The sequence below is a fragment of the Lagenorhynchus albirostris genome, chromosome 6 (genome assembly GCF_949774975.1).
Source record: "Lagenorhynchus albirostris chromosome 6, mLagAlb1.1, whole genome shotgun sequence".
In the NCBI taxonomy this organism is placed as follows: Eukaryota; Metazoa; Chordata; class Mammalia; order Artiodactyla; family Delphinidae; genus Lagenorhynchus; species Lagenorhynchus albirostris.
The window spans coordinates 15196817-15212686 of NC_083100.1; the positions used below are offsets into that span (position 1 = coordinate 15196817).

Consider the following 15870-nt stretch of genomic DNA (forward strand, 5'->3'; position numbering starts at 1 on the left):
GAAAGGAGTATTTCTAGTATCTTTTTGCATCAATTTAGAAGGAACGTCAGTCATAGTGAAACTTCTCTTTCTAAGCACTATGACTGCATAATTCCTTCTAGTTTCTTCTCTCTAAGGTGTGTAAAATATATAAGAAAAAGATGTAAAGTATCTCCGGAAGTTAGATCACTAAATGTTTGAGCTGGTCTTGTGTCTTCTGTTTCACTGCAAAGTTATTTTTATTCTTTGCAACTCTGTTCTATTTCAGGTACATGTATTTTTAAAACGTTCTGGAAACTGATCATTTCATTGTTAATTCATTTCAAAAGACATCAGTACAAGCACTTGCTGCTGGGAAGGCTGGAATCAGGAGCTACTGACACATTCCACACGCTTCACTCTGCCACAGTTTTATAAAACCATATGAGACTTAAAATGACAGCATGATATAGTTCTGGAAAAGCTGGCCAAGCCTCAGGAACACAGCCGCCTCTATTTCTTCGCTGTTTGTGCCCCTCGGGAAACTTGTCTTGGTGAAGCTGATGGCTGCAGTATCCTGGGCATAACTACAGCGGAACCATTGCATCTTCACTTACCTTCCCTTGGAAGCTCAAAAGAGACTTTTAGGATAAGACAGAAACAAAGGTTCAGAGTTCATTCATTTGAAATAAAGCTTTGAGCATCTTTGTTTCAACCATGCCAGATACACTCTAGGGTTAATCCCCAAAGCTCAGTCCCCCAAAACAGGGAGAAAACTTTTAGATGTTGCTAATCACTAGCTTTATTTTCCAATATAAGATTATCTTCAAATATGGAAACTATTAAATGAAGATACACTCCATCAAGATGACGTATGTGTTCCACTCTTAGTAAGCACTCTGAGCAGAGGCCACACTGCCTAAGCGACTCTATTTTTACATCTAAGGGCAGGTTGTGAAAGGTCCCCTTTTCACTATCCTTCCATAGCAGCAGCTGCTGCTGCAATACAATGGGTGTTAAATAAGAAACCAAGAGCGGGGCAGCCTAGTTTAATACACAGTGGAGATACCCCCTTATCCAGTCTACAGACCACTGCTACAGTTGCAATGCAGACCAACAGAAACTGAAGTCTTGGCTAACCAGTGGTATAGCACACCTTCTCAAGTAAGGCTAACAAAAAATATTTGCTTTGTTTATGATACACAAAACCTACTTTCCCAATGAGTCTAATTTCAAACAAGAAAAAATATGTGTTTTCTACACCAGAGTTTATATTAAAGACTTCTGAAAAAAGTTTGATGAATCACAAATGCGAAGTTAATGGCAAATGTCAATCAATGGTAGGCACACCCTCTGACAGTGATATAGCATAGACAGAAAAGGGTGCTAACTGAAAATGGTTTCTCTCACCTTCTAACTTTTCTACTAGAGTTCAAATATTTCTTTGTTGAATAAACAATGAATACAAAGGCACCACGGTCAAGACAGGGAGGAAAGAGCCACATACTCTCTCTCTCTCTCTCTCTCACTCTCTCTCACACACACACACACACACACACACACACACACACACACACACACACACACACACACACACACACACACACACACACACACACACACACACACACACACACACACACACCATGCACAGGGCATAAGAACTTTGCTTGTGTCGGGACTTCCCTGGTCCTGCCGTGGTTAAGACTCTGTGCTCCCAATGCAGGGGGCCCAGGTTTGAACCCTGGTCAGGGAACTAGATCCCACAGGCATGGCGCAACTAAGAGTTCACGTGCCACAACTAGGGAGCCAGTGAGCCAGAGCTACGGAGCCCATGTGCCGCAACTAAGACCCAGCACAACCTAATTAATTTTTTTAAAAAAAGAAGAAGAAGAACTTTGCTTGTGTCCATTGCATTACCTGGCCACACTTTTTGTGTGTGTGTGTGCGGGCCTCTCACCGTTGTGGCCTCCCCCGCTGTGGAGCACAGGCTCCAGACGCGCAGGCTTAGCAGCCGTGGCCCACGGGCCCAGCCGCTCCACGGCATGTGGGATCTTCCCAGACCGGGGCACAAACCCACGTCCCCTGCATTGGCAGGCGGACTCCCAACCACTGCGCCACCAGGGAAGCCCTATCTGGCCACATTTAAGGAACAACTATGACAGCTCTAGGATTTTATTTTGTCCTAATTATACTGACACCTGAATTAAGAAAGAATTTCATGTTCACCATATTTGTCTCCTTTTTATATACTTGGGAACCAGTCTGCTGCTATGAGTACTGGATGACTGAAAGTGCTAGCTCCATAAAATGCATGTAGTGTGTGTATCCTGCACACACTATCCTGTAGTGTGTGCAGGATACTAGAGAAAAAATAAGCTTCCTGCTAAAACAGGATTTCTGTTATATATGCTTTCATTAAAAGTAAGAGAACCCAATCTTTGAATTCAAATAGCAGTAGGAATTGTGAAAGGACAAAAATGAATGTTTATTTTAGATACAAAAAGCACAGAAAAGAAGGCAGAGGAGTGGAAAACTTTAGCACTTAAAAAATGTAGTGTTTTCAGTACCTTTTATAACTACCAGATCTCGCAAAGACAGAATCAAGGAAGGTACACCATAAAAAGTAGCAACTAAATATGACAAAAATCAGACATCATTATGATAAAGTGTTTTGCAAAGTATAATCTATAGGCTAGAGAAGAGTAATCAAACATGCTTCACTACATGACTTCAATTTCTCGAAATGTGCTATTAACTAACCCCAGCTAGATCTTAATTTAGCAAAAAAAGGGGAAAAAAATTATTTAAGTGAGGCAAAACTAAGTCACCAAAAGAAACAGGGAAAATGCCTTAAAAGTAGAGTGACCACAGGATTTATCCAAATCACCCTGGCGACTGTAGGGGGCACTATTAATGCCAGAACAACAAGTGTAAGTCAGGAGGGGTCCAGGCACAACAGGATAAAACATCACTCCATTTGAAGGTTAGGAACACATACAGATTCTGTTGTCTAGAGTTAAAATAGTGTTTCTGAATTTCTAGGCGTCACTGATTATTAACTTGCGTGCCATCTCCTTTACGTTTAGAAGATGATGACTGGAATTTGTGTGGTAAGGGCAACATTAATGGACCATTAAGTCCAACAACATCATTCTCACTCCCCTCCCCACATTCTGCAGTAACAGGAGTAAATCTGAGCATTTCATTCCATAGCTGTGCTTATTTGGACTCTCCTCCAAGATCTGAGAGTTCCTTCATGATTAACAGGAAAAAGACAGCTGGAGTCAGGATGTAGTTGGAAAAAGAGGGTAAGGGAAAAACAACTGTGCCTACACAGGTATTAAACCTATAACCTAACCAAATTATCAACTAACTACAGATCATCTTACTGCCTCTAAAAAAACTTGATCTTCAATTCTCACCTACCAGAACTTCAAGAACTGTTTATAAGAAACTCACATACCCAAGTTCATAAACAGCATTTTCATGACATTTTTATACTTATTACCCCTTACAGGGCTGCACTACTCCATGATATAGGTCTTTAGATTCATTCATACAATTTTGCCCAGTGAATTCCCAAGATGATAATAAAAGCTAGAGCACTTACACTAGATACCACAAACTGTTCCACACACATACCTGTAGAATGTACACACACAAACACACACACTCTCACTCCCTTTCTCTATCTATTAATCCTCTCAACAACTCTGAGCTGGGATTATTTAAGGAGATTGGAGCTAGACACCCTGGGTTCTGGTCCCAGCTTCACCACCTGCTAGCTATAATGCCCTTGGGTAAGTTACCTAACCCATCTGTGCCTCAGTGCCATCATCTGTAAAGGAGGGATATCCCGACCACACTAACCCGTAGGGCTATTGTAAGTCTTAAATAAGTTGATGTGTGTGAAGCTCTTAAAACAGCCTGGCTCATAAGAAATGTTAATAAATGTCAGCAATGATCATTACCTCCACGTTAAAGAAACTGAGGCAAATGTGTTATGTAGCTTTTCGGAAGTCACACACAGCTAGTAAGTGGCAAAGCCGAGATTCGAACCCACAGTCTGTATCTGGAGTCCAGGCTCTCAAGCACTGTTACACTGCCTCTAAGGAGGTCTTACCCTCTGTTTCAAATCAATAATGGCAAGTTCTATATCTGTGAAAAGAAATTCTTAGAAAACCAAAGCACTTGCCACATACCCAAGTACCAAAGTACTTTGTATCCAATGGAACCTACATTATAATCAGAAAAAGCAGGTCACACCCCAAAACCCAGAGCAATCTCGAGCTCACAGGTGCTTCTGGAACTACCAGGGAATATAGCTGCAAACCCCAAACTGCCCTAGACATTCTATTCCAAGTCCTGGTAGCCATTCAGGCTCAGAAGTGCCCCACACCAGTGAGTAATCTCAAGGTCTTGGTGAAAATTCGGAACAAATCCATGCCGGGGGTACAGAAGGAGAAAAAAGCGCAGTCTAGTCCCCTTCTACCCCGTTTCTCCTGCCACATGAGCAAATTCCAACAGAAGCAGGCCGTGCTTGTCCCCTGCCACCATTTCTAAGCGTACATTCTATTCAGAGCGAATTCAAAGGCAATAAAAAGCCACATTACCTTTTTAAAAATTTTTCCGTTTGGCTGCACTTCATCTTCCTCATTTAAGATTTCACGTGTTCCCAGGAGTCTTTTGTCCTTGAATTTGTTTTTCGCGTGCATAAAAACTTTATCTAGTGTATCACATCCAGGGTATAATACTGAGGCCAAGCCATCCAGGCTGTTAACAGACCTGTAAGCAGACTCAGGTTTTGAATTTACAGGCTTCGCTTTAATTTGGTTTGATTTTTCTTGTCTTGACTCAGACAAAAAATAATATGGAATATATGTTAAAATAGTATAAAGTGATATTATAAAATGTATGAAATATAAAAGAATGGGGTTGATGGTATGTTTTAGCTTCATAGTCGATGGCTTTGAAGATATGTGGTTATTCATAGTGCTCAAAAAGTAGAATTAACAGATTTCTGTAAGAATCTAGAAGGAAAAGAAAGAAAGTTATTAGTCAAAAAATCATTCTTAAGTAACTTTAAAGAAAAAGTCTTCATATCAGATAGGCACACGATATTTTTCCCCAATAAGCAGCAGCTAGTATACTGGCCTCCAGCAATGTCCTGTCCACTCTTGATATTTATAGGATACACATTTACGCCATATCTATTAACAATGGGATTTCTACAGAAAAGCTTCCACATCATTCTGTAAACAGGTGGCTTTTCCAACCTAACCCCAAGTAACCACAAATACTTCCCAGTGGTGAAGAGGAAGCAAGCCAGAAGACCTACAAGAGAATGGACACCAACAATGCACCCATTTCCTGTTCTTCAGTGTCTCATTACATTAGAGATGGCAGACACTTAGCACATATGCCACATTCTCCTCTCTCCCGACCCCTGCAGCCACTGCTGAATCATCACTGCTTTCTTTCCCAGGGAGCCCCCTTCTCCCACTCTAGGCAGCAACAAGCAATTGGAGTTAGCAAACAATATGAAATTCACTTCCCACAGTGATTCTAGGTATTTTTCAATTTAGGCAGGTTAAATTGTGAAGCAAGAAGACAACAGACTTTTTTTTTTTTACATGTTGCATTTATCAGATTCATTGAGAATCTACTATGTGTCAGACACTGTTCTAAGTACAGGGACTATAACAGTGAAAGAAACAATCTCTCTTCCCATGGAACCTATACATCCCTTGGGAGAGGCAGACAAATATCACCAGATGGTGAGAAGCCCTAAGAGGGAAAAATGGACCCAGAAGGGAAATACTAGGTGACCAGGCAAGGCTAAAGAGGTGCTCTAGTATGTGGGTGGTCCACGAGAGCCTCCCTGGCCAGTGATACTTGAGCTGAGACTTAAAGGAAGAGGGAGGGTGGGGAAGAAGAACACAAGGCAGAGGACACAGCCTTTGTTTGGTAGGCAGGTGATAGTATCATTTTTGAAGAAACAAAACTGAAGCTAACTACTAACTGATTACTCCACCCAGCTCTAAATCCAGGATTATGATTTCTAGCATTCTTCATCTCCATGTCATAGAAATTCTATTCTAGGAAAGTGTGGCCGAGAGATCTGAGGAATCCCTTCTTTCACCCAGTCTCCACTCAGGGCAGAAGCTCTACTGCAGACACAGCAGACCAAGACTACTGGGCACCGTGATTCGTAAGGTGGATGCAGGGAGAGAAGCTCCAGAGACCAGTGGCTACAGCCAAGCCCAGGACCCCACTCACAGAGCAGAGGACAAGCTGCTGCCCCTGCCCCTGCCCCTGGCTCTGGAGCAATGGCACAGAGGTTCTCCCCAGGCCAGAGAAGCAGGCTGTAAGAACATAGATAGAATCACTAAGCAATCCCTAAGAGGACTGACCTTAGTTGCAACAGAGAACAGAGAAGTTCAAGCCTAATGGCACTATGGAAAACAATGGAGACTTTAGTGGTGAGCAACTAAGATGAGGCTGGTAGTTCCACAACAGGAACAAGCAAAAGAACAGATCCAGAGAAGTTCAATGGAATCATGGAAAGAGACAGCTAGGAAGAGCCCTCCTAGAGTCAGCGCAGCTCAAAGACTGGCCTCAAACACAACCCCTACAAAGACCATCTAATTTAACTGGATCACCCTGAGGGGCAACTTATAGTCCAGGGCACTGTGCAAAACAATAAAGCAATCGACTAGCTATCAGTGGAGAATATTTGCTGGGTGTGGTGCCAAGAGGCACACCAGGGAGGCAGACCTTTAAAGGGAGCCCTACAAGAACCACCGTGCTGTCACCCCCTGAAAGAAGGTACTTCAAAGTAACTGTGCGTGTTCCCAAGGCTGTGCCCTTGAAGGAGCCCCATCAGAGGATGCACACTGCAGAAAAAGTAAACTTCACCAAAACCGGTCAGCCAAGTCAGCAAACAAGCAAGCAAACAAGAAAGTGCAGAAAAGGGGAAGGCGGAATCAGTATTCAGAACTGCTACAAAAATATCGAAAATGTCCAGTCTACAACAAAAAATTATGAGGCATGCAAACAAACAGGAAAGTATGACCCACACACAGGGAGAAAAGCAAGCAACAGAAGTCCTCCTTGAGAGGATCCAAATGTCAGACTTAGCAGACAGCGCATCAAAGCAGCTATTATAAATGTGTTCAGAGAACTAAAGGAAACCATTCTTAAAAAATTAAAAGTCAAACTCTGCAACTTTACAAGAAAAGGGACACCTCCGAATTTGCTCATGCACAGCTGGTGAGAAGCCAGGACTCCCAACAGACCTCTGGGCTCTGTTCACCATTCCAAGCTCTTTTCTTCAACAACGTATTGTGTAGTACCCTGAAGAATTGAGTCCAAAGAATCTAGATTTCTGCCAGAAAGGGCATGGGGAGCCACTGAAGGTTTCTGTAAAGAAAAGTGGCACAACGAAAACAACGGCCCTAATACTTTCAGGACATCAGAATTGCAGAGAATAGATGCACCTTAATAACCCAGGAGAATGATGTTATCTCACTAAGTACTCTGAAATTTAATTCTGCATGTTTGCATTTTGAATTTAAAAATAACTGTGATTTAAAAAACTATATCCACAGATGATATGACTGTAATATAGAAAATCCAAAGGAACCCACTGAAAAACTAATGGAACAAACAAACAATTCAGCAAAGGTTGCAGGATATAAGATGAATATACAAAAATAAACTGTATTTCTATACACTAGCAATGAATAATGGGAAAATGAAGAAAACAATTATATTTACAACACTTTCAAAAATACTTAGGATTAGATATAACAAGAAGTGCAAACTTTGTACTATGAAAACCACAAAACATTGTTTAAAGATATTAAAAATAGAAAACATCCTGTTTATGGATTTTAAAACCTAATATTGTTAAAATAGCAACATTCCCCAAACTGATGTACAGATTCAACACGATGCTTATCAAAATCTCTGCTGACTTCTAGAGAATTTTGTAAGCTGATCCTAAAATTCACATGGAAATTCAAAGTAGCCAGAACAGCCAAAACTTTTGAAAAAGAACAAAGTTGAAGTGCTCACACATCTCAGTTTCAAAGCTTGATACAAAGCAATATTAATCAAGACAGTGTGGTACTAGAAAAAGTACATATGTATAGATTAACAGAATAAAATTTAGAGTCCAGAAATAAACTTTTCTATTATGGACAACTGATTTTCAACAAGATGGCAAAAAAAACTCAATAGGGAAAGAAGAGTCTTTCCAACAAGATGGCAGGAAAACTCAATAGGGAAAGAACAGTCTTTTCAACAAAGGGTGCTGGAACATCTGGACATCTACACCTAAAACAACAAAGACGAACCCCTTTCTTATACCATACAAAAAATTAACTTAAAATGGATCACAGGCCTAAATATAAGAACTAAAACTATGGAACTTTAATAAGTACTAATCATTGAGTATGAAGTGTTTCAAGAAGAGTACAGTAAAAGGTAGAGGCTAGTTCTGGCTTTTTCTGAGACATCCTCTTGAAGCAAACAGCAATTTATTATGATCTTAAAAGTCGGGGGACAGGAAGGGCAGAGGAATGGAGATTTTGAATAGATGATACCACACAGCTTGAACCAGCCCCCAAATCAGCAGGTGTTCAGGAAATAATCAGCCACCCAGTAGAGCAGGGTAGGGATGAGGAGATGAGAGATGAGGGCAGGGTATTAAAGGCCCCAAATTTTAAAGGTCAAATTGTTGTGGCCTTTGATGCTGAGGAAGAAACTTAGTTTGCATTCAAATGTACATAAACACACAGTATTAGAAAATAACTTTATGCAGAGGATAACCTGAAGGCAGCAGAAACTGGAGCGAAGGAAATTACATAAGAGACAACAAGTAATCATTTACTCCTAGGTCACAAGGCTATGGTGGGTGTGACAAGGAACGAGCAGCAAGGATTCCTGGCTCCTAACTGCCCAGAGGGTGGCAAGGGTAGCAGCTGTTCCTCCAGCCTTTCCAACAACTGAAATCTTTCTGCTTAACATAGTGAGGATGGTACTGTATCTGAATCGTCAACAGAATAAAGCTGCAAATTAGAGCAGAGGCAGTGAAAGGAGGGAAAACAGCTAGGGTGCCTTCAACTGAGACAGAAATACAAACAGTGAAGAGGTTGGCCAGTGGCTGGATGATTGGTGGAAAGGAAATGAATACAAGTCTTGAAAATAATGGGTTTAAGATGTCTGTGAGTCATCCAAATACACAAACTGTGAAAGTTAAGAGGGGTCAGAGCTGCCCAAAAAGAACACACAGGAAACCTCCAAGGTAAGTTCAAGGACAGAAAACTTTGGAGGGAAACTAATGCCAAGACTGAGAGGAGGAAAATCCCATGGAAAAGGCGAATAAAGTAGGAGAACTTGGAAAGGGCAGCGTCATGAAAGTCAAGGGAGGAGAGAGTTAATGGTGTCAAGCGTAGCCTAGATGTACCAGTCACATGCAATTAAGACATTTAATGTCTCTACAATGTTTTAGATAAACTAGCTAAAGTAACAAAACTTTGGTCAATTGCATCTTATTTGCTCAATGGCTACAGAAAATGTAGACTAGTGTCAAGTGAAAAAAACGCACATCCAAAAAGTCGAGTGTTTATGTTTTATTCCACAGACATACTGAGGACTTTAAGCCTAGGAGACACGCTCTCAGATAGCTCTCAAAGACTGTTCCAAAGAGGTAAGGAAGGAGCCAGGGTATATAGGAGTTCTGCAAAAACAAATCACGTAGTTGAATATCAAAAGATTTCTGCTAATTAAAGAAAAAAAAACAAACATCAAGTTAATGAACTTAGTGTTTTCTATATATAGGAAGATGCAAGAGTCCGGGCTCACTGAAATCATTCCTTTGATATGCACCTTAACTGTGTAGGGCCACTATTCTGTTTTTCTCTATCCTGAATGGGCTCATGGCTTGATGGCCACAACATCCTTCGTTTACTCATGTGGCAGGCAACACTCTTCATGCACACTAGGAAACCAGTCACGGCTACTTTATTATGTTGCCACATCTTAGAATATGAGTATTGGGCTTCCCTGGTGGCGCAGTGGTTGAGAGTCCGCCTGCCGATGCAGGGGACATGGGTTCGTGCCCCGGTCCGGGAAGATCCCACATGCCGCAGAGCGGCTGGGCCCGTGAGCCATGGCCGCTGAGCCTGCGCGTCCGGAGCCTGTGCTCCGCAACGGGAAAGGCCACAACAGTGAGAGGCCCGCGTACCGCAAAAAAAAAAAAAGAATATGAGCATCACCTTTCAGAAAGTAAACTTGAACTATTAAATCTATTACTCTTTTCCTTCACAGCTTCTAGGTTTCCAATTTAGTTTAAGAAGGCCTCATCCAACCCCGGGGTTAAACTAATGGTATCCTATATTTTTTTCTAGTATTTGCAAAATCTTTATATTTTGATCTTTAATCAACATGGAATTTATTTTTCTCTATTGTTTAAGGGAAAAAGCTAGCTTTTCCTTTCAGATGAACTGTCTGAATCATTTATGAAATAAACCATCCTTTTCTCAATTAACCAGAATGTCATCTTCCATAATAAGTTATCATTCACACTTGGATTCGTTTCTGGATGCTGTTCTCTTTCTTGGATCCACCTGTCTACTGCTTTGCTAATACCACACTACACCAAAGACAGATCTACAACAATGCTTCTTCAACTGTGATCCATGGACCAATCAGATCAGAATTACCTTAGAGTATATTTTAAATAAAGATTCCTCAGACATACCTTTCCCTTCCTTTCTTTCCCAATACCTATAAGCTGAAAACTACTGGCAGACTCAGTTTTAAACAGCAACCATGTGATTTTAATGTGCACTTATGTTTGAGAACTACTGCTTTAAATAGCTGGTAAGACCCTCACTAGCCATATTTTTCAAAATTTTCTCATCAATTCTTACAGATTAATTCCACATAAATTTTAAAGATTTAACATTTCTTTACGGTGAAACACAATTTAAAAAATCAGAGACTTCCCTGGTGGCGCAGTGGTTAAGAATCCTCCTGCCAATGCAGGGGACATGGGTTCGATCCCTAGTCTGGGAAGATCCCACATGTCGAGGAGCAACTAAACTCGTGAGCCACAACTACTGAGCCCACGTGCTACAACTACTGAAGCCCGCGTGCCTAGAGCCCGTATACTGCAACAAGAGAGGCCACCACAATGAGAAGCCCACGCACAACAACAAAGAGCAGCCCCCGCTGGCTGCAACTACAGAAAGCTCGCGTGCAGCAATGAGGACGCAACACAGCCAAAAAATAACAAAAAGTAAATTAAATTAAAAAATAAAAAAGGAACAAATATCATATATATCACTGATATGTGGAATCTAAAAAAATGATACAAATGAACTTATTTACTAAACAAAAGTAGACTCACAGACAGAAAACAAACTATGGTTACCAAAGGGGAAAGGGCGGGAGAGGAAAAATTAGGAATTTGGGATTAACAGATACATACTACTATTGATACGTATGAAATAGATAAACAACAAGGACCTACTGTATTGCACAAGGAACTATATTCAGTATCTTGTAATAACCTATAATGGAAAAGAATCTGAAAAAGAATATATATTAATGAATCATTATGCTCTTCACCTGAAACATTGTAAATCAACTATACTTCAATTAAAAAAAGGAAAACAAGATTTAGGAAAAAACAAAAAAATGCCATGACAGAATATAGAAAGAACTCCTATAAATAAAAAAAAAAAAATTCAAGCAACAAAAAGGAAAACTGGGCAAAGAATATGTACAGAGAAGCCAAAAAAGAGGAAATGCAGATGGCTAATACATACAGACAATATTCTCCTGAACTTGTAATCAAGATTAAAATGAAACCATACTAATTTGCATCCAACAGTTTCACAAATATGTAAAAGACTACCATATATCCAGAGTACACTGAAGTATTCCAGCAGTACAGTATTAATATTTAAAACACACACACACAAAACACACCCTTTGCAATCCCACATTCAAACTCTAGTCTACAGAAAAGCAAATGCTTATTAAACATATAAACAAAGATTCAATCATTCATTTGCCAAATAAACATTGAACACAGACTCCATACCCAGACCTCTTCCAGAGGATGAAGCCACAGTCATGAACAAAACATGGGAAGCAAGCAGACCACGCACAAGTAACTAAATACCGAGAGGTAACAGGAGCTACCGAGATAAATAAAGCAGGTTAAAGGGAATGAATTTGAGGGAGGAGAGGACTGTTGCATCAGAAAGCAGTTAAGAAAAGGCATCTCAGGGGCTTCCCTGGTGGCGCAGTGGTTGAGAGTCCGCCTGCCGATGCAGGGGACACGGGTTCGTGCCCCGGTCTGGGAAGATCCCACATGCCGCGGAGCGGCTAGGCCCGTGAGCCATGGCCGCTGAGCCTGCGCGTCCGGAGACTGTGCTCCGCAAAAAAAAAGAAAAGAAAAAGAAAAGGCATCTCAGATGTTACGAGCGGATATCTGGGAGAAGAGCACTCTAGCTGAACCCAGGGAGAGAGGGGGACAGTGAAAGGAGACAAGGTCAGAGAGGATACTGTGAGAAAGGGGCCGGATCCTGAAGGGCCTGTCACTGTGAGAACAGTACTGACGCGGGAGACCACAGCTGCTGCAGGAGCTCTGACAGGGATCAGGTGGCGAGATGACACTGGCTTGGACCAGGAGGAGGACGGAGGCGGCAGTGAGAAATGACCTGACTCTATTTTGAAGGTACAGCCCTGTATACAGTGAGAGAGAAAGAGGGGTCAAAAGTGACTCTCAGGGTTTTGGCTTGAGACGTTGAAAACTACTGAGCTGCCATTTACTGAGATGGGGAAGGCTGCAGGAGGAGATTTTGAAGAAGAGCAGTTCCGTTTTGTGAAAGGTTAACTTTGGGAATTCTCAGCCTATTTGTGGTATTTCAGGCATGAGACTGGCTGAGATGGCCTAGGGAGTGAGAAGAGGTACAAACAGCAGATCCTGGGGCATGTCAATGTTTAGAGGACTCGGGGACGAGAGGGGCCAGCAAACAGAGCATGAGAGGAGGGGTCAGTGTTGACAGAGGAGAAGCAGGAGGGTGGAGTCAAGGAGGACTGATCCGCTTTACACGTGTTGTCAACAAAGATAAATGGAAGCCACGCCTCCAATGAGATGAGACTTCAAGCCCATTAGGATGGCCATTACCAAAAAAAAAAAAAACAAAACAGAAAATAAAAAGCATTGGCTGGGAGATGGAGGTGGAGAAACTGCAACCCTTATTCACTGCTGGTGGGAATGTAAAATGGCACAGCTGCTACTGAAAACAGATTGGCAGTCCCTTAAAAAAAATTAAACACAGAATCACCATATGATCCAGCAATTCCACTTTTGGGTATATTTCCCAAAGAACTGAAAGCATGGACTCAAACAGATATCTGCACACCAAAGTTCATAGCAGCGTTATTCATAACAGCCGAAAGACAGAAACAACCCAAATATCCATGACACATACATGTATAAACAAAATGTGGCAGCCACACAATGGAGTATTATTCAACCTTAAAGAACGAATGAAGTTCTGAGACATGCTACATGTATGAACCCTGAAAACATTACACTAAGTGAAATAAGGCAGACACAAAAAGACAAATATTTGATTCCACTTACATGACATACCTAAAATAGGCAAATGCATAAGAGACAAAGTAGAATGGTGGTTGCCAGGGGCTGAGGGGGCAGGGGAATGGAAAATTATGTTTTATGGGTACAGAGTTTGGAACGATGGGGAAGTTCTGGGGAATGGCTGATGGTGATGGGGGCAGAACAATGTGAATATACTTAATGCCTACTATACACTCAAAGATGATTACAATGGTACATTTTGTTATGTATCTTTTACTACAATTTTTTAAAAATAAAAAAAATGAGGACTGGGAATCAGACACTGGATTTAACAACATGAAGGTCACTACTGACCCTGAAAAGAACTGTGGTTAAAGATCAAAGCCCAACTGGAGAGAGTTCGAGAAAGAACAGGAAGAGAGCTCTAGGAAGAGGAGTAGAGAAATAAGTAATAGGACAGGACAAAGCGGTTCCTTTTGTTTCAAAAATAAGAGATAACAGGAATTCCCTGGCAGTCCAGTGGTTAGGACTTGGAGCTTTCACTGCAGGGCCCGGGCTCGATCTCTGGTCAGGGAACTAAGATCCCACAAGCCACACGTGGCGGTCAAAAAAATAAAAATAGGAGATAGTATAGCTTGTCTGCATAGTGATAGCTATGACCCAAAAGAGGAAAGGACTACACTCATTCCTCAGAAACCTCAGAGGACCGTTTCCATGACCCCGTGGGATGCTCCAGTCCTCTACATAAAACGGCACAGTACAGTCAGCTCTCTGTACCCATGGATACAGAACCCACCGATACCAAGAGTCAACTGTGTGCAGAAGAGAGTCACATCCTTGGGTAGGAGAGGGTGAGCATGGTACCCAAGAGGAAGAGGTTGGCCTTAGATAGGAACAGGGAGGCAGATGCATGTGAGTGGGTAGAAATGCTAACAGGAGCTGGTGGAAGATCCTCTTCTGGGTGCTTCTATGTTATCAGAGTAACAGGAAGAAAAAAATCACTGGCTGAGAGGGAGGAAAAAAGGAAAGTATTAAAAAATTAAGGAGAAAGATTTGGGGGAGAATGGATACATGTATACGTATGGCTGAGTTGCTTTGCTGTGCACCTAAAACTATCACAACACTGTTAATCAGCTATACTCCGATATAAAATAAAAAGTTTAAAAAAATTAAGTATAAAGTAGCCATCTAGGAAAGCAGGAGGGTGCATGGAGCAGGGGACAGAGCAGGATCGCCTGGCAGCTCGAAAGGCCCACCTGAGGTCAGCCGCCATGGATGTGAAAGGAGACCAATCAAGCTGGCTGTGTGCTTCCCAGCCAAGGTCAGTGGACAGAGCATAAATATGGATCAGGGAGAGCTAGATTAACCAAGGATGGGATTTCATCAGGCAAGTTCCAGAACAAAACAGGGGTAAAGAAAGGAAAGATAAGTAAACTAAGTCTGTTTCCAAGGCAGTCAGTATAATGACTGATAAGGCAATTTTAACTTGAGAAAGGAAGGCCACGAGGAGGGAAAGCATTTATGAGGAAACAGATCAGTGGAATTAGTCACAGAACTCTTGGAGGTGAGGCGCTAAAAGGGTGTGAGTTGGAACCACAGGAGGTAATGGTCTGTGCAGAATGTCTGAAGTTGAGACTGCTGAGGCCGTACGGTTATCCATCACGGGGAGGTCTAGATTATAGTAACGGAGAAAGGGAAAGCAGAGGCAGACTGGAATATGAGATCATTTAAGGACAGGAGGTTAAGGAAATAAAAGGCTGTGGTATTGGAAGGATTGAAAAAGCTAAGAATCATGATAGGATAGCAGTAGAGTCATAGGAAGCCTGAGGTTCTAGTATTTAAGGAATAAGGGGATAGATGACTGTAACAAAAAGGAATTACGTATGGTAAGTAGTACAGTCTGAAGGCACAGCTTGGAGGATGTGGTAGTACTGTTTCAAAGGCAAAAAAACTGTTAATCAGATTAGGCCCAAGATGGAGTCGCTCATGCTAAGCCCCACGTCAGCAAAGCAAAACTTAGCTAAGTTTCTATGCTCAGCTCTCCCAGAAAAGGCAGGCGTAGGTCAACCAATCAGTCTGGCCTGCTCAGCACAAGTTACCTGACCCAGCTCCAGTACCACCCTTTGCACCATGTAAAGGAAAATAAGCCTGCTTTAACCAATCAGCAAATGCCCAGTATAACTTCCTTTTTCCTGCCCATTGTGATCTACAAAAACCTCTTGCTTTGTACAGCTCTTGGAGCTCCTTTCTGTCTGCTAGATTGGATGCTGCCTAATTCTTGA

The 15870-nt window shown here is 41.7% G+C and overlaps 1 protein-coding gene across 2 annotated transcripts in view; it reads right to left on the reverse strand.

The window, feature by feature from the left end:
- The window catches only part of ACSL3 (acyl-CoA synthetase long chain family member 3), an 82420-nt gene that overhangs the window by 27301 nt on the left and 39249 nt on the right, over positions 1-15870 (reverse strand). For both annotated transcript variants that reach the window (XM_060151985.1, XM_060151986.1), the window contains exon 2: positions 4575-4991. In XM_060151985.1, the coding sequence (XP_060007968.1) occupies positions 4575-4952 (378 nt within the window). In that variant the 5' untranslated portion in view covers positions 4953-4991. The remainder of the gene's footprint in view (positions 1-4574; positions 4992-15870) is intronic.